Here is a 24,481-nt window from a genome sequence, read left to right on the forward strand (position 1 = left end):
AACGTTTTTGCATTTGCATATATTGGAATAGGCCGTGTCGGTGTTGGGCCCGAGCTAAAGCTTCCTCTTACGATGTTTATAATAATTTATTTTATTTGAAAAATACTGTCAGCCTTACAAGGCCATTACAGGGAGTGGACAGGTCGGTACACGTAGGAGTACAATGTATCAACTATACATAGTAAATATCACCGATACAACAGCAATCGATGCAACATCCTATATCACAGATTACAAAAAAATCGTAAGCCTCTTAAGGAAGCATAAAACATAAGTAGACATAACATAACCAAGTATAACACATCAATATATTATAGCATAAGAAAGCATGATTATACCCTCTTCGCAAATTTCTCTACGCTATCCATGCCAATAATTTCCCGGGACGAAGGGTTCCATATTTCACTGGCAGCAGGAAAAAAATGAAAATTTGAATGTGTCGCAGCGTGTGGAATATTGCCTGATATGTTTATCATGACACTTTCTACAGGAATGACGTAGGAAGAAAAGGAGCCTCATTGCTGCCACACGCCACCCACAGGCAAGTGTGGGAATGGCTGCGGCATTTCGAAGAGCAGTGATGCTGTCCTGATGGGAATAATTTTGAATAGACGAAACGTAATGCCTTATTCTCAATCCTTTCCAATCTGCCTATAAGGTATACATGATGAGGGCTCGAAACTATACTGTCATATTCGAGAATGGGACCCACTAGAGTTTTATAGGTAATTAACTTAATGGAAGCCGGAGCCTCAGCTAACTTTCTTCGTAGAAATCCGAGTGTTTTAAAAGCTTTTGCGCCTATATTCTCTATGTGAACGTTCCACTTTAAGTTACTTGTAATGGTTACGCTCAAACATTTTATAGCATCTGTTCGTGTTATGTCGGAGCCCGCCATTCTAAGCGCATAAAAGGTCTAAGCGCATAAAGCGATTAGACTTAGTGTTTATAAAAATCTTAGTAAAGGTCGTATTTGCGGTACACATATTTACCATCGTGCGCATGTCAGTCACCTCCTGCCCCCTCTCTCCATTTTCAGGAGATGTGAAATTAGCGGCAGCTGTGCTTCTAACAAAGTTGGATCAAATTTATGCTGTTACTAAATGCGCTAACAATGCTATGGAGAACTTGAATGAGTAATTCACAGCAAAGGCTTTAATTTGCAACTTTGCAACACATTTGCAACTTTGCCTTCGTATCACGTAGAGTACTAGCTATTTCGCCAAATATAAACAAGCTACCTTGTTTAGTTGACCGATAATGGCGGCTAGATACGCTTCATGCTTCGTACACGGTATACCGCATAAAATAGAGAAAAAACGAGTATAACGCAGAGATTTCTAATGCTTATGATAAAACCAGGAAGGTTAAGCTTCCTCCACCTATCACACCTAACATAGCCTCCGTTTTGATGGAATGTGAAGTCGGCGTCACGCACATTTCTAGGACACTGTAAAAGATAATAGGGCCCTAGGGGTCCTTGAACATTTGGTCAATGAGTTTTTTTTGTAAAAAAAAGGAAAGCTTATTGAATACGCTTGAAACTTTCACCGTCTATCACCTATTAGTTGCCTACTATTTCTTAGAGATGTCAACTTTATGGCACGTTGACATTTTCAGGGCATTAGGCGAACTTCCTACGTTGTACATAATATAGTTTTATACTGCATTGGACGTCTGTTTAAGTAATTTTCTACTGAGAGTGTAAATAAGGCACCACATTAAACTTTTTTCGTGCTTCACCCATGCACGACACGCGTCTAACTTAACAAAATAATATTGTGCCTCATTTAGTTCACTGAGGAGGCTGCGGACATCTACCACGTGTCTCGTACAGATGGCTTGACAATCTGGAGAAAACGAGCATTCAGTAATTATTTTTAAATCTGAAAATTATTCAAGCTTCAAGGATTGGAGGCGTATATTACCCATATCGAGGCTCGTATTGTCTCCAAATACAAATTTACTGCCGTCTGTTCTTGTTCCAGGGATGCGCGGAATCTTTACAAGGGTTTCTCACACCACCTCCGAACAGGCAGAATGGGAGGGTTTGCCAATTTTCATTGAGTGTAGTAATAACTAACACTTTTCAAAAATTGTGGTGAAATCTGCACGAACTTGCACACCCATTCTCTGTGTAGTTGGATGAACTTCGCGAACGGTTTATTTCCGAAGATACCGAGAAGGGTGGAAGAAGAACAAATGAAGAAAACGCATATCACATTTTCCACTGCTTCTAGCCACCTTAAGTAGCTTCGCTGTAATATGGCCTATATGTGCGCACAGTTTATGTCGTCGGTCATTTCTCAATGACAACAACGACGTCGTCTTCTCCGCTACATTTAAAGCAAGAAAATTTGTTAGGCACTGTCACTCTTAATGACACACCTTTTTGTGTCACAGAAATAGAAGTAATGACTTAGGTGTCAGATTTTAAACTAATAAATTACGGTGTTTTGCGCGCCAAAACCACGATCTCTTAATGAGGCGCGCCGTAGGGGGGGACTCCGGAATTATGTGGACGACCAGGGGCTTTTTAATGTGCACCTAAATCTAAGTACAGAAATGTTTTCGCCCCCATTCCAAACGCGGCCGCCGTGAGCCGCCGAGATTCGATCCCGAGACCTCGTGCTCAGCAGCAGCACACCATAGCCATTAAGCAACCGCGGCTGGTTCCGGCGTGCGATCTGTGAGCCTAGTGTAATGTAGTGGCTTCTAAAATCAATTGAAGAGAACAAAGAAAAAAGGAAGTAAAACCAATGTCACGAAGTTTGTTGGCATTGCTTGTGGACGGTGCTTGTAAACGTTAATGCGATTAGCATTCAAACAATTGAGAGACACGCCGTATTGCTGACGATGCGTAGAATCTGTAGTAGACATTGTGAGACTTCCGTTGCTTAGGTTGTATGCGACATACACTGCCTCTGGTATCGGCCCACTTTGCTATGGCACTCGCTTGCCAAATATGACCGCAGCAAGGCGACATGACGATGAAGCAGTGACGTGGATGGAATGACGAAGAAGGAATGACGTCTATGGAATGATCAAGGCGGCATGACCATGCCGGTATGACGACAGTGAGAGGATGATTCTGAAATGGTGACGATGGTATAACGACGACAGCGTGACGACGACTACATAGCAACAATGTGATGACACCGAGTGTAGGACGACGATGTCGTGATGAAGACGGTATGAGGACAACCGACGACGATGAAACTAGAATGACGACAGAGCTACTAGCATGGCATGACGACGACTGTGTGAAAAAGAACACGTGATGACGCCGCAACGAAGACAGTATAATCCCGATAGAATGCCGACAGCATGACTGCAATGGGACGAGCAAGAAGAAACGACGACGATGGCCCACAAAAGGTGGATTGGCGATGGGGGCATGACGAAAAAAGGATGACGTTTCTGAAATGGTGACGATGCTAAGCTTACAGCGTGACGACGTCGGCATGATGACATGACATGACCACAATGGCATGAGAGGAGTCGCAGGATGAAGTGAGAATGCCGATGAAGAAGCGAACACGATGACATCACGATGACAATATGGCGACGAAGTATAACGATGACGTAATGCCGACATTGCCATGACAACGGTATGCGCGCTGTGGGCTGACGATGACTATGAAAATGGCTGTATGGCGATGATGGCTTGACAACGACATAATTATTGAGACAACATGATGAGAATCTGATTATGATATTGGAGGAATGACGATGGAACGACCACAATAGCTTCACGATGGCGACATGACAACAAATTCATGACGACGATGATGTGACACGATGGGTAGGGGTAGAAGTCGTGATGACAGCATGATTAGAGTCGGATGACGAAGCTAAAATGACGGCTATGCACCGACCACGACGGCATCACGGCCACAAGAAAATACCTAGTGGCCCAAGCTATAAGGCAACTTCGGCCAGTGGGTTGGCGCAAATATCAGAACCACGATGGCATGACGGGATTCGGATGACTAAGCGGGAATGACGATGGCGTTTACTGAGATGCCTTCACTTTCCCTACTTATTTGTAGCTCAACGCTCCTCGCTCAATGCACATTCTTGTTCTCAGATTGTTCGCCACACACTGTCTGCTTGTGTTCCCGACTCTTTCTTCAATTCACAGTAGCCCATAGGAAGTTTTTGATGCCGGTATATTCCCTTCTGTCTTATTGTTCTGCTTGTCTATTCGGACTCAGTGGTACATCATCATCATCATCATAACCATCATCATCATCATCATCATCCTAGTTTCACCCACTGCAGGGCAAAGGCCTCTCCCATACTTCTCCAACTACCCCGGTCATGTACTAATTGTGGCCATGTTGTCCCTGCAAACGTCTTAATGTCATCCGCCAACCTAACTTTCTGCCGCCCTCTGCTACGCTTCCCTTCCCCTGGAATGCAGTCCGTAACGCTTAATGACCATCGGTTATCTTCCCTCCTCTTTACATCTCCGGCCCATGCCCATTTCTTTTTCTTGATTTCAACTAAGATGTCATTTACTCGCGTTTGTTCCCTCACCCAATCTGCTCTTTTCTTATCCCTTAACGTTACACCCATCATTCTTCTTTCCATAGCTCGTTGCGTCGACCTCAATTTCAGCAGAACCCTTTTCGTAAGCCTCCAGGTTTCTGCCCCATATGTGAGTACTGGTAACACACAGCTGTTATACACTTTCCTTTTGAGGGATAATGGCAACCTGCTGTTCATGATTTGAGAATGCCTGCCAAACGCACCCCAGCCCATTCTTATTCTTCTGGTTATTTCAGTATCATGATCCGGATCCGTGGTCACTACCTGCCCTAAGTAGATGTATTCCCTTACCACTTCCAGTGCCTCGCTACCTATCTTAAACTGCTGATCTCTTCCGATACTGTTAAACATTACTTTAGTTTTCTGCAGATTAATTTTCAGACCCACCCTTCTGCATTGCCGCTCCAGGTCAGTGAGCATGCATTGCAATTGGTCTCCCGAGTTACTAAGCAAGGCAATATCATCCGCGAATCGCAAGTTACTAAGGTATTCTCCATCAACTCTTATGCCCAGTTCTTCCCGAACCAGGTCTCTGAATACCTCCTGTAAAAATGCTGTGAATAGCATTGGAGAGATCGTGTCTCCCTGTCTGACGCCTTTCTTTATTGGGATTTTGTTGCTTTCTTTGTGGAGGACTACGGTGGCTGTGGAGCCGCTATAGATATGTTCCACTATTTTTACATATGACTCATCTACAGCCTGATTCCGTAATGCCTCCATGAGTGCTGAGGTACCTATTTTCAAAACATTGAACAAGAAGGTTCACATTCTCAGTGCCACATACCAAGCTGCACCTACACAGTGGCCGCCAATGTGCACTCGTCAAGACAGCAGCATCCAGCACGCGCGAAGTGGGCAGAAGAGGCGATGAAATCCTGGCTTTGAAATGTGCGTTACATCGCAACTTTCTTTTATGTAGCATGCGATGTCCTGTAGACATTTATTCTGTAATTCGTAAGGAGAAGTACTTTTTTCCCTTGAAAATATGTGAGGAGTTCTCAGGAAATAAACTGACTACCTCGGGTTGTGAGCATTCAGGAAGCGGAAACAATATGTGTGTGATTCGTGGGCCTCTCTGAAGTGACATGAATTATAACAGTAAACGTAAAGTCGTTGCAAAGCAAGCTTACCGCATTTGCCATGACTGCCAAGTAAGCGATTAACTCTTCATTGGTCTTATAGCTCTGTTGGTGCACTTTGTCGGAAATTATGTGAAGCTCCACGGGAAACTTTTCAACGGCCGATCCAGGTGCTTCTGTCTTCGGGGGAGCTGGAACGAGTATTGGATATTCTTTTTCATGTTGGTTTATACTGGTAATAACAGTACGATTACACTGAGTGCGTTTACAGTCACTTCTGTATGTGTAGTAAGAGTTCATATTTATTGGCCTCTTCCACAGTTTAAACAATGATTCTCACAGAGAATGTTCATACCCACAAAGAAACGCGCACACACGTATGCACGCAAACTTGTGCACATAAATTGTCGATGCGTACTCATGCAACAAAAAAGTCAGAGTTTCGCCCGAAAGGCAAATCATTGATTACGATAGCAAGTTACCACACAGGTATAGAAACTAAGGTTGGCAGTTTTATCAGCTGCATAAACGACTGCAAACATTCGCTTACAAACTATATTAACAAGCGCGTTACCGCACACGCACAGGCTAACCCGAACATAAATCGCCCTTTAGGAGGACGTGACCACGGCCAACGAGCCGTGTCGTCGTCCGTACAATTAATTAAGGAAAAGGGCGAAGACGTCGAGCGAAGCGGCGGCGGCGAAGACTAGCGTAATCGACTTCTAGAACGACACTGCGTGTGCCAAGCTTGCTCCTCGAGCACGCGCCGCCCAGCTTTATTTTCTTCCGAGCGCGCAACATAGCGCCAGGCGCTGTGGCGTGGGGGGGGGGTAGAACTCGATGAGCGCTCACGCTCGCTTTACGGGCGTTGGTGTGATAAAGAGCGGCAGCAGCGGCGAGCGAACTTCCCTCTGTGCTGCCTCTCGCTTCTATGCGAGCTAGGCGCGCGAGAACCCAGCGCACGCGAAGCTATCTCGGGTCCCCAAGCCTTGGAACCCAGCGCAGATTACCACCAAGCGCGCGGCCGCGCTCAGCTGCCACAGGCGGAGCCGAAGTGGAGTAGGCCACTAGTAACCTACCCCTCCCTCCTAGCGCATGCACATCTCCCGACCTTCCTCTCTTCCGAGCGAGAAAACTCCGCCGCACCAAGCCGCCATCCTTCTCGGCTGTCCCTTCCAAACTGTCCCTCGCACGTACAGCATACGGCGTGTGGCCACTCTCTTATCGTACTCGGACGTTATGAGAACATCACGGCGGTGCCGACGACGACGTCGGAATATCGCCCACACTGTCCATATTATTGCTATGGCAATCAAAAATGCTGTTGCGGCGGACCACGGAGCTGCCAGTACCGTCCCAGTTTCAGCACATCATCGGCAAAACTTGAAGTGTTCGTGCATGCATGATGGCACCATGTGGTGATTTGCACTGAGTTTAGTGAAACAACATATTTTCTTGTTTGATTTGCTCAGATACCCACACGCCCCATCTATCGGTCGACGCTACAGTAGACATGCACGTGTAAAAAGCTCCAATTTCATTCAGATTAAATGGGGTGGCGTACGCTGCATGCGCTCGAATAGATCGATACTTAATAGAGCGCTGCTAGGCGCTCGAATAGATCGATACTTATTAGAGCGCTGCTAGGCGCCAGTTCCCGCTTAGAGCGTCGGCGTACCTCGGCGTAACGGAGCGAACGAGCACAGCGAAGAATCAGAGAGCGAACGCGGATCGCAGCGGGGGATGAAAGACGACGATAGCGAAGAAAGCGCGAGGAGGAAAGCGGAGGAGGAGGCTATGGCGAAAATTGAGAAGAAAAGTGTAGTGCGGCGCAAGACGTGTTCTGCGGCGAAGATGGCTACGAGACGGCGTTAGAGTAGCGCGCGTTGTTTGTTCACCGATGACGCCGTCGACAAGGCATGCGGCGAGCGCATTCACCGATACCATATATGAAAACAAATCGCCGAATGAGCGGAGGCCTGACTGTGGCGGCAGCTGTGAATCGCGCTCACGCGTCAGGCACGCCCTGCCCCTCGCAATCTCCTGATTAGCCAGGCAGTCGCACCGTACTTCGATCGCTCTGTTTGCCACGTGCCGCACGAGACATATTGTCCGCGCCAGATAATATATTAGGAAATGGAAACACGTATAGGTCCGCGCTCAACTGTAGCAGAAGGGAGCGCCGTGATTGTAGGTGAATCTTTCAGAGACTTATAAGTAGGACACAAGTTAGTTGAACATATGCAGCAAGGAATATAGTGACTTTACCCACAAACGTTCAGGAAAGTTCGTCGTGTTTACTACTAAATATTCGTCATGCTTTTCCTACTAAAACGAAATGATTATGTTTTTTAATATTCTCAGTGACTGCGCTCCGAAGCGCATGCTGCTCTTTAAAGTAGTTGAAGCTAGAAGAAAGCCAAGTATGAAAGGACACTTACATTTCTGGCTCTTACGGCTGCCATTGCTTTTTCTGCGGTTGTTACCCTCCTTCAGGCGTAGAAGTTGCGGCGCTTAAAATATATATGAATGCATAGATTAGATTGTGGGTTTCAATCAACATTTTGCATATGCCATGGTGGTGACGGCTCTCATTTAATGAATGTGAACCCAACATTCGCTCATCTATGTCTAACTATTTGCGAAATAAACCAAATACTCTTTAAGGCTACAAAGTGCGATAATCCCTCCTAGGTCATCCTATATATATATATATATATATATATATATTCATGTTCTCAACGTGCCCTTTGGAGGTGTCGCTTTGTTATCCCATTTCTGTTTCTGCCCAACCTACGCACTAGGAGTTAAGGCCTGTTCTCACCCTTTCTAGAATATATCTATCATATCCATCATCGGCCAGTCATATGAAATTGCATGCATGCTTCGAGATGGTTGGAACACTTTGTAGAATTTACTTCGTTGTCAGTGCTGTGTCGAGAATATTCACCTATGGTTGTATGAATGACGAACTGGCGAGTACGGTGTTTTTCACTGCACGGACGACGACTGCGGTTGCTTCCATCGTCGCCACCGATCTATTTATGCGTAGAATTATACGTAGAGTCAGTAAAAAACTTTCTTGTGAAGCCAGGAAACCTTTTACCGAATACAGGGTGAGAACGCGAAAATCAAGCTAATAGTATGCACGGTTTATAGCTGCCATCCGGAGTACAATGACAAACGACCCATCGTCCGCGATAAAAACAGGCGCGCCGGCGCAATACATTCTACGAGCACCTCTGCCTTTCGCCGTTCCCCATACGCCACGCGTAGAAAGGAGGTGTCAAACGTAGGCCAGAAATGCCTAAGCTTAGAACGACAGAAAGCTGAGCTAGTTGGTGAGGATTCATTACGCAAAAGAAGAGGTGAGGCGTGCACATGTGCTGTCCACTTCTCTACTCTTGTGTCTTGTCTATACACCTCACCTCTATTTTTTTTTTGCGTAATAAATGCCTAAGCCTTTAGTAAAAGGGGAATAGATAGCAAGCAGTACGAAACGCCTTGGCAAAGAAAGACTCGGCCAGTGAGGATGAAAGATGACTTTCAGGGACACAAAACGAAAGGATGCGCTTTTCGTACAATAATTACGCGGGCACGCGCAGCCTCCGCTGCCTACGATGGCATTAATCAGTTCGTTATGCCGTGTCTGAGGGCGTCGAGCAAACAAATTAAGCTCAACTTCCCCGAACGGGAACTGTCAAAGTATGCGTAGCACTGTATGGCGGCCGGGGTAGTGCGGAATGTGCGTAGCGAATGCGTGCGTCTCTCTGCTCGTAATCCTCACGCATATATAATACCAGTGCCATACGGGGCCCGAAAATTGCATTAACTTCCTAAGGCCTTAAGATTTAGTCACCTTTTGGTGGTTCCACACCGGTAAAGCATGTCAAAGGTTATGTAATGAAAAAAACAACAACAAATACAGAAGAGATGCTGCTGCAAGCGGAGTCGTGTTAAATTATGGCAACAAGCTTACGACGACGATTTCATCGCCATCGGGCTTCTTGCTTCTTTCTGTATTAAAGTGGAAACTTGAGCAAGTTGGTGCACATTCATAACGCTCCCAGAATTCGGGATTACCATGCTATCGACCAGTTTTAGCGAGGCAATGCGGTCTTGTAGAAACGTGGACACTTCGTTTTGCCTAGTGTGCCTTGGGGACACTTGGCAACCAAATGATGGCGTTTTCAATTACATCAATTCGCATTAATGACATCGCTTCGAACATTTCCTCACAAATTAGACTTTTTGCAGATTACTGCTTTGTTTATAGATCCATTCGCAATCAACACGATATAGACGCACTTCAGCAGGATCTCAACAGCATAGCCTCCTGGTTTCAAAACTGGGAAATTAGCCTGAATACCGATAAATGTTACCAGGTAACAATCAGAAAATATAGAATCACTAGTGAAGCTACCTACAAACTGGGAGATTCTGTACTCAGGAAGGTTAGCGAAGTTACATATTTTGGTCCATGTGCCCATGTGGTACCCACGTGGTACCAAGATCAGCAGGCTCCTGGATCTTAACTCCAGGTCCCCTGGAACGAGAGTGGCCCCTGGAAGATGAGCGTTCTGTCGAGCGACCCCTAGAATGGGCACGGTCCTGGTAGCCGCCATCCTCGCCGCCGGGGTCTCTCAATCGGCTCCTGGAACTGTGCGAGCTGCTTAGGGCCGGCTTGAGAGGCGTTGGCGACCCAGTGGATCGGTTGGATTGTTCGCGCTTGTGCCGTTCTCTTCTCTGTTGTGTAACTACAAACGGAATTTGCAACCTTTGCTTGCAGGTTCTGTCAGCCGTGGGGTGAAGGCTTCCTCAGAGGGTGCAGTTCGGTGTACATTCGTGCTTATCATCCGGGTTGCTTGCACCACAGCCGCGGCAGATTGCATTTTCAGAGGCTGGGAAAACGTCACCTCTGTGGCCAAGCCTTCCACATTCATAGCAGATGACAGTTTGTCTGCGATAGAGTGAGCATTTAACCAAACTGGGCCGCATTTTACGTAGTCCGGGATTTTCACTCCATCAAACAGGATGACTAATGTGCTTCTGTTCTTGATTCTTCTCACCTCGAGGGCGCTTGGATTCTTGGGTTGAATTATGAGGTGTTTGAGCTCCTCCCGATCAATGGTGGGATCTATATCGCGAATAACTCCCTTGCATATACGGTGGTCGAGTTCGCTCTCGCTGTCAGCATGTCGTGAGGGGGAAGGTTCACTTGATCCGGTATATTTTTCAATTAAGTGAATAGGTACGTTCCAAGTGTATACAAGGCATGAAATATTGGATGTTGTCATATCTGGCGTTCCTGCATTTTCCCATGCAGTTCAAATGCTGTCAAGCTAAAAGAAATTCAATAATAACTAAATAGTTATGAGTTCTTTCTTTAATTTCATACTTTTCATAACATGTAAATGCAGGAAATGTGGTGAAATATAGTTTTCAATGGACAGAATTTCTTAGGCGAATGAAGATTATGCACCTGAGGGCGACGTCGACGCCGCCTTCTTCACATCAGAGACATGCAGAAGGCGGGTGAAAAAACAGCGATCTCCTCTGCGCAACATCATGTCATGATAATGTTCCAGCTTATCCAAATAGCAACCAGAGAACGTGCAGTTTTGCCGGCCCGGTGAAGCGTTGACTACGATAGCAGTGCTTAGTGGTGCGCTCAAACTCGCCGGTCTGTATCGAAACATCCCGCTGAGTCACATGTTGGCGGGACTCAGCGCACGTGGTAGCTTAAGCTGCGTCGAAATAACAGCACCCTGAAGCTACCAGGATTCTCACAATGCTGGCGTTATGTGGACCGCCGCCACAGGCGTTGGAGGCGACGCGCACCGCTGGTGCGAGACGTTATATAAGCAATTAGTTTTTGGATGCATTTATTAACATTGCGAAGAGAAACATTATTTCTTTTTGCCCAGAAAAGATTGCTCATGGAATTATAGATGGCAATATTAAAAGGGTGCATCGGCTGGGTCACTTCCAATCGGGAAAGAATCGTGACATTATCGCAAAACTGAAGCCCTTCAAAGATAAGTCGAACATCTTGAAACCGGCGTCTAAACTGAAAGGCGGATGCTGAGCTATCCGCGAGGATTTCCAGGCGCGTGTGAGGCTAACCAGGAAGAAATTGTACGCTGATGCTCGGGAAACAATTCTGCATTTAAAGTAAGGTTCGACAGGCTGCTCATTGAGAAGAAGCTGCTTATGTACAATGCTGACTTGGGCTATTTCGTTTGAAATTATGAATAGCGATTATCATATCGTCAACCGACTCACTACGAGCTGCTCTTCTCCCCTCTCCATCTCGGCCCTGTCAATTCCTGAAGACTGGTTCTTCTTATCATTGTTAAATATTTTCGATCGCACACGGGCGGAGTTACGTACCTAAAAAGGAAATAGTGCAAGCCATTTTGGAAGACAGTGACTCTGACGTAGCCATTTTCACGGAATCATGGCTTACTTTTGGTGTAGAAGATAATCAGCTACTAAAGAATAACGCATCTTACTCGATTCATAGGCTTGACAGGGTAGGGCATCAGGAAGGAAAGGTTCTAGCGCTTGTTAAGTCCAATCTGTCTTCTGTGTCTCTGAATATGAAATTTAATAACTAGATTTTACGTATTAGTCTATCATTTCCTTCAAGCACTAACATAGTGTTCGCTTGTTATCGTGCCGAAAATTGCGGCATTTCATTCACTGATGAACTCTACTCAGTCCAACTTGACCTAAATTTCCGTTTCACACGAGCTAACTATATTCTTTGCAGAAATTTTAATTTGCCTGATAATAACGGGAACAACTTAACTGCACACTCCTGTCTCTCAAGGGACTTCCTTGACTTGAGTCTGATTTTTAAAGTTTATTTTCCAGTCAGTGGGAATGGCCACTCGTGACCAAAATACAGTTGAGCTTGTCTTTGAGCATAATATGCCATTATATGACCTATTCGCCCCCGTTGCTGTCCGTCAACCATCAAAAAACTACATTCGGGATTTTAAAGAAGGCCAATTTCACCAAAATAATGGAGAGCTACATCAATTTATCATGCATTTTAGGCGGTCGTCTGTACTAAGAACACTTGAGCAAAACTGACTTATTCACAAGCACAGGATTAAATGCTTAATAGAATCATACGTTCCACTTGTTCGCATTCGTGGGGATGCCAAGAAGCCTTGGTTCTCAAATACTTTAGGAAAGCTATCCAGGAAGTGAAGCGATTATTTCGACAAGCAAACCTAGCTGCAGTACTCTGAAATAGAAGTACTTCACAAGCCTACGACAGTACAGTAGTACACTATGAAGGTAAAAGTAAAGTTTCACCATCAGCACATGCAAATCATTTTGCAAAGAAATTCTTAAAAAATTCCGCAATCTATTATCTTCAAAGTAATACACGTCCCATGGCATATGCTTGCTTTAATAAGGCAGCTCACAAGTACCTATTGATCAGCGCCCCGAGGTCATAAATGTTTTCTCTTCCGGTTTGGCGCATGAACGCTCTGATAATATTTCTGTTGTGTCGAACTCTATTTTTTTCCAAATGCCCCCATTATCATTTCACTCGAAGGAATTACGAATTTAAGAACCTTAACATTTCTTATGCGTCGGGATCGGATAATGTAGCAGTTAAAAGTATCAAAGCTACAAAACTAATTGCAAGCGAAATACTTCATAATAACTTCACGCAATCTCTGGGTAGCACCGTTCCTAACGACTGGAGTCTAAGCAAAGTTGTTCCGGTTTTTTAATGAGGAAATTGGCCTGAAGTGTCAAATTACCGGCCCACATTTTTAACCTGTATTACTTGTAAATTACCGCAGCACATAATCTACTCGCATCAGATGGGCACCTCGATCTTCACCTGTTCCTTTTTCCAGAACAGCCCGGCTATCGTGCCGGCCTATCATGTGAAACCCGGCTATACGAATATGCATGCGACGTGCATTTGAACTTGAATTCCGGTCTGCAGACCGATGTCATATATCTCGACTCCTGAAAGTCTTTCTTCAGGTTCCACGTCACCGCTTAATGAGTAAATTTCATGCATCTTCCCCGACCCCTTAGTTTTATCTTGCATTCCGAGCTTTATATTTATTCGCAGCCAATTCACAGCAACCTGCAGTCATGCATCTAGTACGAACAAATTTATATCCAGTGTCCCGCAGGGGTCAGTTCTTGGTCACCTCATTTTTATCATCTTCATTAACGACCTTCCAGTCAGCCTCCCCTCTTGTATCCGCCTTTCTGCCGACGACCGCGTTGTCTGTCGGCGCATTGCTAGCACAAATTACCAATCTATAGTGCAGAATGACCTTATGGAATAACTACGTGGTACTCTCGCGGGCAGTTGGTACCAAGCACGTTAAAATGCATGTTCATTCAGATATCTTGGAGGAACTCTAACCTCAGCTTTAAGTATTACTTTAATTCCACAGCAATGGAACAAGCAAATTTGAATCGGTATCTCGGCGCCGAATTAACAAGCTCACTTAACTGGAGTGAAGACGTGTCAAAAATAGCCACTAACTCAGCAAGAACACCTGGCTTTTTGAGGAAATGCCTTGCACTATGTCCATCATCTGTCTGCAAGCTTATTTACCCTTTGAGCGCAGTCATCTCCACTACGCGTCTGCCGTCTGGTCTCTACCATCAAAGTTATCTAAGTGATGCTATGGAATCCATACAAAATTGTGCGGCTTGCTTCCTTTCCCCTAATTGCGACCGTCGCATCAGAATCTCCAATGTGAAATCAGCCTTTGTTCTTACTACTCTGCTCTTGCGCTGAACAATCAACAAGCTATGTCCTTTTCATAAGCTCTATTAGAGTTTCCGTGCTCTACAAGGAACACTTCTATTGCACCCTACCCGGGCCTTTCGCTGCCTTTTTAACTGTATCAGTATACAGTGTTCGCAGCGGTCTGCTGAGGCTTTTCGTCAATGGTTTCTATACTCTGTAATTTAATCCCGCAATAGCTTGCCTGATCTCATTGTCAATGAAAGAAATCCAAAACAATTTCGAGAGCTGTTAACGAAACACATACACTGACCCCTGTAACTTTCGTAGCATCATTTAGTTGTTGCGAATTGTTTCATTTACCGTGTCTGAGCTTTTATATTAGTGTATCATTCTTGTAACAACTGAATATGTTTGATGTATGAAAACACTTATCGAATGTTGTCTCCCCCTCTTACTTTATCCAAGATGTCGCAGCTTGTTATGCGTAATTTTTTTATTTCATTTATTCTTACTTGAATGATTGCCTGTGTCTGAGCTTTATTATTAATGTTTAATTTTTCTGACAACTTACATGGCTGATGTGCGCCAACATTTTTCAAACGTTGCCCCCCCCCCCCCCCCCCTCATGTAATACCCGCAAGGGCGCTTATGGGTATAATAAATGATGATAAGCATGACATGCATTCGAGGGGAAACCGTCGGCCTTCGTAGCTTCAAATTTGCGGTCCACTCAGCCCACTGTAGCATCACGCTGTTCTATGCACATACTTGAAAAATAGCAACGCCCAGATTTCGCGCTCACAACGCTCATGCCAGCAGCGGAAGGCGCAAAGCTGCCCTTGATTTCACAGCGAAACACGCTGCGTATACCTCGCCTCTCTTGGAGACTTTCAGGCCACGCATGCGCTGTGGTTCGTGACAGCACGATGACCGTCTGCCTCGAGAGTCCCTTGCGCCGCTATAAAACGACGATGGAACTCTAAGAGCGCTGAAGAAAAGATTCTAATTAATTTTAAGACACCACCAGCTACCTTGTGTTGCTCACAAGATTGAATAATAGCTGGCTGCATTGGGGTGTCGGGAATTACCCACAAATGAAATTGATTTTGGTTCTTCCGCATGCACTGAAAGTTACTGTGTCTGATCTTACAAGGCACGTTCAGAACATTTCACGGTAAAAATTTCAGCTCTGTAATTATTGCTTTCTGTAAGTTGTGCGTTTCTCGTATAGACTAGGTAATTTTGATATCCTACGCCAAGCCTTCTTTTTCTACCAAGGCTGCACAGCGTTCATCGCGCCATTTCTACAATGCTTGCGTGAAACTTCTACTTAGACACGGCTTTGTTTTTCATGGACAGCTAGCGGTAACTGACATGGCTCTGAGAAAGCGGAACCATTGTTTCACGCTGTGAAAAAGTATTTTCAGGCCTATCTTGAGCAAGCTGGCAAGTTAGGTATCATATGCTCCCGGTATATTTATGCCCATCAAATTCGTACCACTGCGGAAGAAAGAAGGAAAACTGCTCACCTGCACTGATGAAATTTTCTTTCACATCTACTTCGTATATCGTGTGCAGCATCTGACCTTGCAGGGAACGTTCGCCTTCAGGGAGAGGCTTAATTCTCAGGTTGTCATTGATGATACCTTCCTACGGAAGAAAGGGTACCAGGGTAACAATTTAAGTCTTACAAATTTTCTGTATTTAAAATGAACAAAAATAAAGATTAATATAAACTTACAGCGCTAAAATCATGGAAGACGTAGAAAAGAAAGACACATCACACGCGCTCTTTACTTACAACTGATGTTCTCATATGGAAAAATACATTGTGAAGAGGGGGTATAAAAACAGCATGCACCTAAGGCACGTGTATATGTTGATTAATAAAATTGTATTCTTTATCATGTGGTAATAAGGATGATTGGCTTACACGCAGGGTGACATTTTTGGTGATATGATAGGCATCCGAGATTTCTCGTGTGGTTGGTTCGGGTGACAGAGAGAAATGACTCTGTTGTCGAAGATGGATTTACAGAGACATGATTTACAATGTAAGGCGAGATGAGAGAATGTTAGATAATTCAGCTTGTGCTGGTGATATTCTTGGAGTACGCTATTCATCCTTTAATCTTGTAGTGCCCAAAGAGAGTCCCACATCGAGAGAAGTTAAAGCAATTCGTGACCTTCATTTATGGCCGTATGTATGGCCACAAATGTGGCTTCATTTATGGCCGCAAACAAACACTATGAAATTTTATTCAAACAGGAGCCTAATAAAACCAGTAATTTTTCATTTGAAATTTGTTTTTTAGATGATTTTCAAAGAAAACACAGGTTCAGCGCCTCAGAAAGGCCAATATTGGCGGCGAGTTAGGTTTACCGTAACTTACTAAGCATTTAGAAGTATCGAACTCGGCGCAGTACAAATGATACGATGGGCCTTACAGAGTTATTAAACTTAAATGTGACGTGAACTCGAATACATGGTGCAGACATCTGTTCATCCCCGCAGCAGTTCAATGCCACGTCAAAAAGGTAACGTTATCTATTCATCTAGACAGATGTTTTTTATGATCGTATACATATATAAAAAGAAAAGAACACTTCCCAAGCAAATATGTTATTTATTTTCGAGAGAAGTCTTGAACTTTTCAGAAATAATGACCGAAATGCGCGAAAATATGTTGGAACTTGCGGCACCATAGAACTATTTCGTTCCACTGACTTCAATGCGACACTTTCAAACTTCGGACTTCACTTTATCCCAGGATAACTTTATTCTTTATTGTTGGTAGATTAGAAGGATACAAAGCATGGTTCTCTGAGAGAAACGTTAAATAACAGCACATTAGCCGCCCCTGCAAACGTGCACATCAGTTGCCAGTTGTAATATTTTTTATATGTGACGATAGGAATCTATGATGAATAGGTGCGTGCAACGCCTCCTAGCTAGGAGGCCTGTGCGCTCTGGTTTATGACGTCATGCTACGTGGACCAAATTTCAATCGCCAAGTCCGGCGCGACGAAAGCGGTGACGACAGAATCACCGCGGGCTCATCGGGAGCTACCCCCATTAGGTTCTATGGCTGTCGGGCAAGGTAGCATGACGTCGTGGTTCAAAGTACACCGGCCTTGTGCTATCTAGAAGCTGTTCGTGAGTGTTAGTTGTGCTCTGAAGTCAAACGCTGTAAGGCGAGATGTCAAATGACTCATCAAACGAGTGAGCTTCTATGGCCATCTGTACTACACCCTCGAATGCTTTGGTAAACGGCTCTGCTCTTTACAGAATTTCACAAACTAGGAAAGGCAGCTAAATATTCTGGCTGCCATATATATTTGTCTTCAAGCCCTATATTTATTTATAAAGTTGAACTTTTGTTGCCTTCTTTTTCGGGGCTTGTGGCTTTTGCCGATCCCAGAAACTGTGGTAGAGTGAGGCCATGTGGTGGGTGGTGGACTCGTGCATCGCTACACTTTGTGTCCGCAAGCATCCCAAGCTTTTCCTTGCTTCATGCTTTAGGTTGTGTATATAAAGCGCTGCTCAGCGAAAATGCGTTGGACCGCACGTAATATAAACCTGTCCTTGGTAATAATTACTGATACTTTTCGCACAGAATCTTACATACTGACATCGAAATGTCGTTTATTACTTTAACTATCAGTAGATTGTGAGAAAAGGTCTGGTTACTGTTTTAGGTAGAAAACGTTACAGTTGGAGAAAAGATCCGGAAAATGACAAAAGAAATAAAAGAGAAAAATTTCGAGGTTCCTTCATCCCTCATTCCTTTACATGATAGCTAATGTGATGAGGATGCACGGCCTTTACGGAATAAATTACTTACGACTTCCACGTTGCCATCTTTCTGTCGTACAGTCAAAGAGGCTTGGTAATGTGTGTCGTGGTATATAGTCTCTTGAATATGAGATGTCTGTACCTGCAAAGGCAATTATTATTAACGCTGTGAAATGCAGCTGCCTGTTAATGCATCTTTCTTGAATTTTCTGTAGAGAAGTGTTCATTCAAATTTTCGAGGAATGCCATATTAATTTAGGTCATGGAACTTGACATTGTTCAGAAAAAAATTGCGAGCGTCGTCACATTGCAACATACAAATATTTCAGAATATGCTATCACTTTTTTTAGAAGGAACACTGTTTCGCCTCTGTAAATAGCGTAGTTGCTTTTTGATTTCCATAAAGGGGCGGATGTAGAACGCAGGACGAAGCATAATGTATAGCTTGTTAATCAGAAACTTTCTTTAAGTATATGTATTAATTTCCCTGCAATGTTGCAATTTTTTTTTTATTTGAACGAATATAGCAAGGGGCATACGAGCTTAGGCACATGACGGCGCTCCTCATGTATCAGCGTGTGGCATAAAAAAGCGGTAAGGCAGGGAGTTGAACCAGATGCGCGCCCTGGTTTGCTGGCTTGCACTGGGGAAACGGGTTGTATGAATTGCAGCAGTGGGTTATGGAACATAGCCATATATGAAAACAATGAAGAGATCTGAGGGTTAGAACGACAGAAAGCTGAGCTAGTTGGTAAGGATTGATTATGCAAAAAAGAAGTGAGGCGTGCAGACAGGACACAAAAGTAGAGAAGTGGACAACACCAACGCCGGTACTAGAAATGAAGCTTAGAATGACAGAAAGCTGAGCTAGTTGGTAAGGATTTATTATGCAAAAAAAGAAGTGAGGCGTGCAGACAGGACACAAGAGTAGAGAAGTGGACAACACGAACGCCGGTACTAGAAATGAAGCTTAGAACGACAGAAAGCTGAGCTAGTTGGTAAGGATTCATTATGAAAAAAAGAAGTGAGGCGTGCAGACAGGACACAAAAGTAGAGAAGTGGACAACACGAACGCCGGTACTAGAAATGAAGCTTAGAACGACAGAAAGCTGAGCTAGTTGGTAAGGATTCATTATGCAAAAAAGAAGTGAGGCGTGCAGACAGGACACAAAAGTAGAGAAGTGGACAACACGAACGCCGGTACTAGAAATGAAGCTTAGAACGACAGAAAGCTGAGCTAGTTGGTAAGGATTCATTATGCAAAAAAGAAGTGAGGCGTGCAGACAGGACACAAAAGTAGAGAAGTGGACAACACGAACGCCGGTACTAGAAATGAAGCTTAGAACGACAGAAAGCTGAGCTAGTTGGTAAGGATTCATTATGCAAAAAAGAAGTGGGGCGTGCAGACAGGACACAAGAGTAGAGAAGTAGACAACACGAACTCCGGTACTAGAAATGGAGCTTAGAACGACAGAAAGCTGAGCTAGTTGGTAAGGATTCATTATGCAAAAAAGAAGTGAGGCGCGCAGACAGGACACAAGAGTAGAGAAGTGGACAACACGAACGCCGGTACTAGAAATGAAGCTTAGAACGACAGAAAGCTGAGCTAGTTGGTAAGGATTCATTATGCAAAAAAGAAGTGGGGCGTGCAGACAGGACACAAGAGTAGAGAAGTAGACAACACGAACGCCGGTACTAGAAATGAAGCTTAGAACGACAGAAAGCTGAGCTAGTTGGTAAGGATTCATTATGCAAAATGCATAATGCATGCAAAAATGCATGCATTATGCTTCTTTTTGCAAAGAGGTCTGAGGGGTTGAATCTATTCTTATCTACAAACATTAGAAGGCACCAGAAAATAGACGCTAAAACAATTGTGATTTCCTGTGCTTCTTTGTAGGTTGGATTCTTTTCATTATCAAGCGTAAAACAACATTGTATGCCTCAGCTAGATAATTTCAGAAACTGACAATCTTTTCATTAAAACTTCGAGAATAAGCGCACTTTCGAAATTTGCGTTTGCAACATGCGCTACGTATGTAATGGCACGCCTGTTTCTTCCCATAGCACGCGCGGGAAATTCTTGGAAAGCTGTTCTGATGAAAGTTAACGACGCTCCAGACCTCGAGAAAGCAGATTGGGGCTTCACAATTGGAGACATTTTATTTGTGCTCCAGGTAATTTCACGCATGTAATGCATGCATAGACACATGCCCTGGTGCCTCAGTGGCAATGCGTGCTCCTGCTGAGCAAGATGTCCTAGGTCCCTTTCCCTGCGTCCACGGCCACAATTTCGAAACTCAAAAGGGCTCGGGCAATTAGATTTGCATGTGCGTTAAAGAGCCTCAGTTGGTCGAAATAAATGTGGAGCCTACAACTACAGCTTTTTCTCATAGCACACTGTGTAGTTTGGGGTCGTTAAACGCCAGAATTTTATTTTAAGAGATTACATTAGCGCGACATCAATGACAATCGGCAACTGTGGTCCCGTATTCTCGATAGACTGCTGTAAGGCGAGGTCACATATAATTTGCTTCTTTTGAGTCAGGATTGAGTTTTCTGCTACGCCATGTTTCGTCGTATTCAGGTGTTGTAAGAAGAAAAATAAATTCCCATTTCTGGTAAAGCTATTACCATAGCAGTCCTCCATAATTGGAGGATGGCCTCAGTGGGTCTACAGTCGGAACAAACTTATGTCAGTCACGTGCCATAGATTACGTGTTGAATAGTATTAAAGCGGAAACTGTGCAGCTTCACTAATGACAGAGTCATTTGTCAAAATATTGCACACTGTTGTGGAATTGTGAACATTGGTACCCAAAACCTTTATTTTTATTCCATAGGCGGAGAGGTAGCTGAAAAATCTTTTTGCACAAGGAATGAAATAATTGCATGGCCAACAATTCTGTGCCACATCTCGCGGTGGAGAAAGAAACACCGCTTTTTATTAGAAATGATTGCAATCGCCATATACTCCGCCATTTATTCATTGCAACGTAACAATGATCAAACAATTCATTCGGCCTCAACAAAAAACATATGAAGATTAGGTAGAAACACTGCATTTCCATTCTGAAAGGATATTTTGATTTTATTAAATGTAAAAATACGAGCTTTAGCACTTACCGTTTCCACCTCGTTCATACCGTTGCCATTTGTAACGAAGACGACATTGTCCGCCAGTACGGTGCTCCTTTCAAGGTTGAGCGTGATTTTCTCGTTAAGCTTAAGAACCAAATTTCCAGCTGTCGCACGCTCTTGTAATATATGGGGATAGATATGAAGCTCTGTTGCTGGTCCAAGAGAAAATACAAGGGACAACTTCAATTGATATGAGAACGTATAGTTTTTTGACTAAGAACGCAAGTCGAATAATAAATTTACCTATCAATTCGGATTTTGCAATAAAAAACAATATCAAATAAATAAGTCGCTCAGCTTTTTGATGATAAAGCATAATAGTTACAAAACTAGTCACAATTTCAAAGGTCACGCCGCCATCATGTCGTTAAAGTGTTTTTTAAGCATCAAATTCGGATGTGCTGTAATTTTCTTCGCTAAAGGTTCCTCTGATCTGTTAAGAAATTAATTTAGAGCGAAAACTATATTTTCTGAGACTATGACGAGATCGCAGTGTTGGTGACCCCCCTATTACCAATACTTATTCCCAAATTAACACAGTTCCCTGTGAACCCCTGTATGGCTTGAGCGATTATATGATTAATTTCGTGTAGCTGCAATTCTAATAATTGTTAGCGATGGCCCACATATGCACTCAAGTTAGATAAAGACGGAGAAACGGGCTGGATTTCTAGGGAGAAACACGACAGTGAAAATAAAGTGCGTGCAGCGTTTGCGTGCAAATATTCTTCATAGAAAACTTCTATTTTTGTTACGTTGCCAGTTATTGCACGTGAAATTCAGGAAACACCGAAAAGGGAATAACACATAGCATTACGGGAATTACGTTACGGTGCTTTTAAACGATCTACAACATTATATAATCATTATCATCGTTTAATGAATAATCGCAGAAAACGTTTACCATGCGACCACTCACTCACCTGCATAGCAGCATATCATAAGTTGTAGGAGTGCGATAACGGCAAGCATTTTTTTTCGGCTGTGGTACATTAGACACGTGTACTGCCCCGACTGAGCAGTGATGTGTGCGTAACTTCTACACTGGAATATAAGCACCCTAGACAAAGACATAAACACGCCTTTGTACGTTTCTTCCTGTCAGGTCCTGTCAAAGGGCCAGAATTGAGAAAGTGCGAGAAAGTGTGACTGACGCTTTAAGTTTCTAGGCTTTTGGGTCACCAATGCCGGTGCAAATACAGCACGTGGTGGACTGACCGTGAACTTTCAATAAAGTTCTTGAATATTCCCTCAGAAGGGTGGTAGCTTGTCACTCTTCTTTAAAGTCCGTCGATCAGTACCGGAAGGCGCAATACAATTGTATTTAGTGCCTAGAGTCATGCCGTAGTATGCCTGGTTGCACCGAATATGCACTTTTATTCGTTAGGCAAGTGAGTATGTTGCAGTGCGGCAATTGGCTGTTTGGATGCCGATATCCACAAACCGAAGTCACTGGACTCTTCTTCGATTGAGGGGTACGTGTTGTTATAATAGACTAGAGTTTCAAATTAAATAAAATGCCTGTTTAGAACTCTGTAATAAATAAAGGGCCACTCAATACGCTCGCAAACTTATTAGATGAGATTTCATAGAAGGCAACGCATGGAACTGAAGGTACCATGTCTGGCATCGCAGTTCCAAGAATGAAAAAAAAATCTATGCACCGGATGGTTTTTGTTATTTAGTTGCATTCGTAGCACTTCCTCCTGCACAACAGCTGGGAAAATAATCGCATAGATTTAGTTAACATTCCCGAGGCAATTGTTTACGTTGCAGAGAATATTTAAATGCTGATTCCACCTATTATGCCAAAGTGTCGATGCCGCTGAGAGCATGGGGCTTTTTGAAAAGATATATAGAGTCAATGCCTGTTGCAGTGCTTGTAAGGGTTGCGCACTTCGCCGAGCTGATTGAATAAACCGGCAACACATTTCTGTTTTCGACAGGGTGTCATATAGCCAGAACGAGTGACATCTAAGTTTATAAAACGTGTTTATAATTTTTGAAATCAATCCAATCAATTAGTTGATTCATGTATCAATCTACATGGAGGGGTGAAGAGAAAAAGGAGAAAAAGCACCCGATAAGTTAGCTTGACGGGATCTCACTCCCATACGTTTGAGCAGCAACTTTTTACAGCAGGCAAAAGAGTGTAGAGGGGTCTGAGGAGCGCCACGTATATCCGCTTAATGTAGTCGGGTGCGCTTCATGCCCTGAGCTCCAGTTTAGGCACATAGTAGGAACGATATGTCGACAAAATTCTGAGTAAACAATTTGAAGATCCGAAGCACGTGCTGAACTACACGTAAAGCGAAGCTTTAGTGAAGCGGTGAATTAAATGCTTTACAACTAACAGCGACGCATACAATGTTTTTACTTTGATGCCATGTAACATGTAACGTTATGGAATTCTCACCTTTAGTCACCACAAAGATCACAACTTTGTTCTCATGCAGGTTTGATGTTTACACACTTCATGGCTCACAACCTGTGTCTAAATGTGAGCTCCAAATCACGTGGATGCACACTGTAAGACGTTTACGCAGCATTGTCGCAAGGATGAATGCCATGCATGATGCTTATAAAAAACAAGAATGGTGGTGACAGATTTGTGCACAGAATAGTACGACACGTGTATGCAATATTTAGGGATGCGGCACCTCATGCCATATTTAGGGATACGGTACCTCTTGTGCAACAATGGAAAATGCTATTCATTGAAATTCATAACTTCCTTTGAAAGTCCTAGTAGAACATTAGCAAATCGTGAGGGTTACCACAGCGCATGTGAGCATAGATTCACGCAGGAACGTGCTCATCACTAAAGAGGAACTGCTTACAGTACATCAGCACGATGTTTCTTGCCGCAGAGTCAGCAGACACAGCAAGGAATGCTGAAACCGATTAGTACACTCTCTGAGAGGAAGGATTGCTGTTGCACAACATCCTTCACGTGGACGATCAAACAGATGGCTCACGTTTCTCAACGTGGTACCATATAAGCATAGGTCTTTGATCAAGTACTACCCCGACAGTGCCATAGCTTCCCGTTCCTCAGGGACAAAAACGCGCGACAAAATGTGTCATTCACTAACGTAGCTTGGAATGAAACAAGACATACTGTGCTACACTCGTCCATGTCCAGCCCACTAAAGAACTAA

At 43.8% G+C, this 24,481-nt stretch overlaps 1 protein-coding gene across 2 annotated transcripts in view; it reads right to left on the minus strand.

The window, feature by feature from the left end:
* LOC142563732 (venom metalloproteinase antarease-like TtrivMP_A) overlaps window positions 1-22,347 on the minus strand; it is a 56,802-nt gene extending 34,455 nt beyond the window's left edge. Inside the window, exons 1-6 of one of the 2 annotated variants that reach the window (XM_075674329.1) lie at window positions 22,244-22,347; window positions 21,306-21,472; window positions 18,228-18,320; window positions 15,912-16,032; window positions 8,078-8,149; window positions 5,685-5,824 (exon numbers count right to left, since the gene is read on the minus strand). In XM_075674329.1, coding sequence (XP_075530444.1) covers window positions 5,685-5,824; window positions 8,078-8,149; window positions 15,912-16,032; window positions 18,228-18,320; window positions 21,306-21,472; window positions 22,244-22,313 — 663 coding nt within the window. In that variant the 5' untranslated portion in view covers window positions 22,314-22,347. The remainder of the gene's footprint in view (window positions 1-5,684; window positions 5,825-8,077; window positions 8,150-15,911; window positions 16,033-18,227; window positions 18,321-21,305; window positions 21,473-22,243) is intronic. The other variant, XM_075674330.1, reaches the window with a different exon arrangement.
* Between the last annotated feature and the right edge of the window lie 2,134 nt (window positions 22,348-24,481).

The sequence above is a fragment of the Dermacentor variabilis genome, chromosome 11 (assembly GCF_050947875.1).
Source record: "Dermacentor variabilis isolate Ectoservices chromosome 11, ASM5094787v1, whole genome shotgun sequence".
NCBI lineage: Eukaryota > Metazoa > Arthropoda > Arachnida > Ixodida > Ixodidae > Dermacentor > Dermacentor variabilis.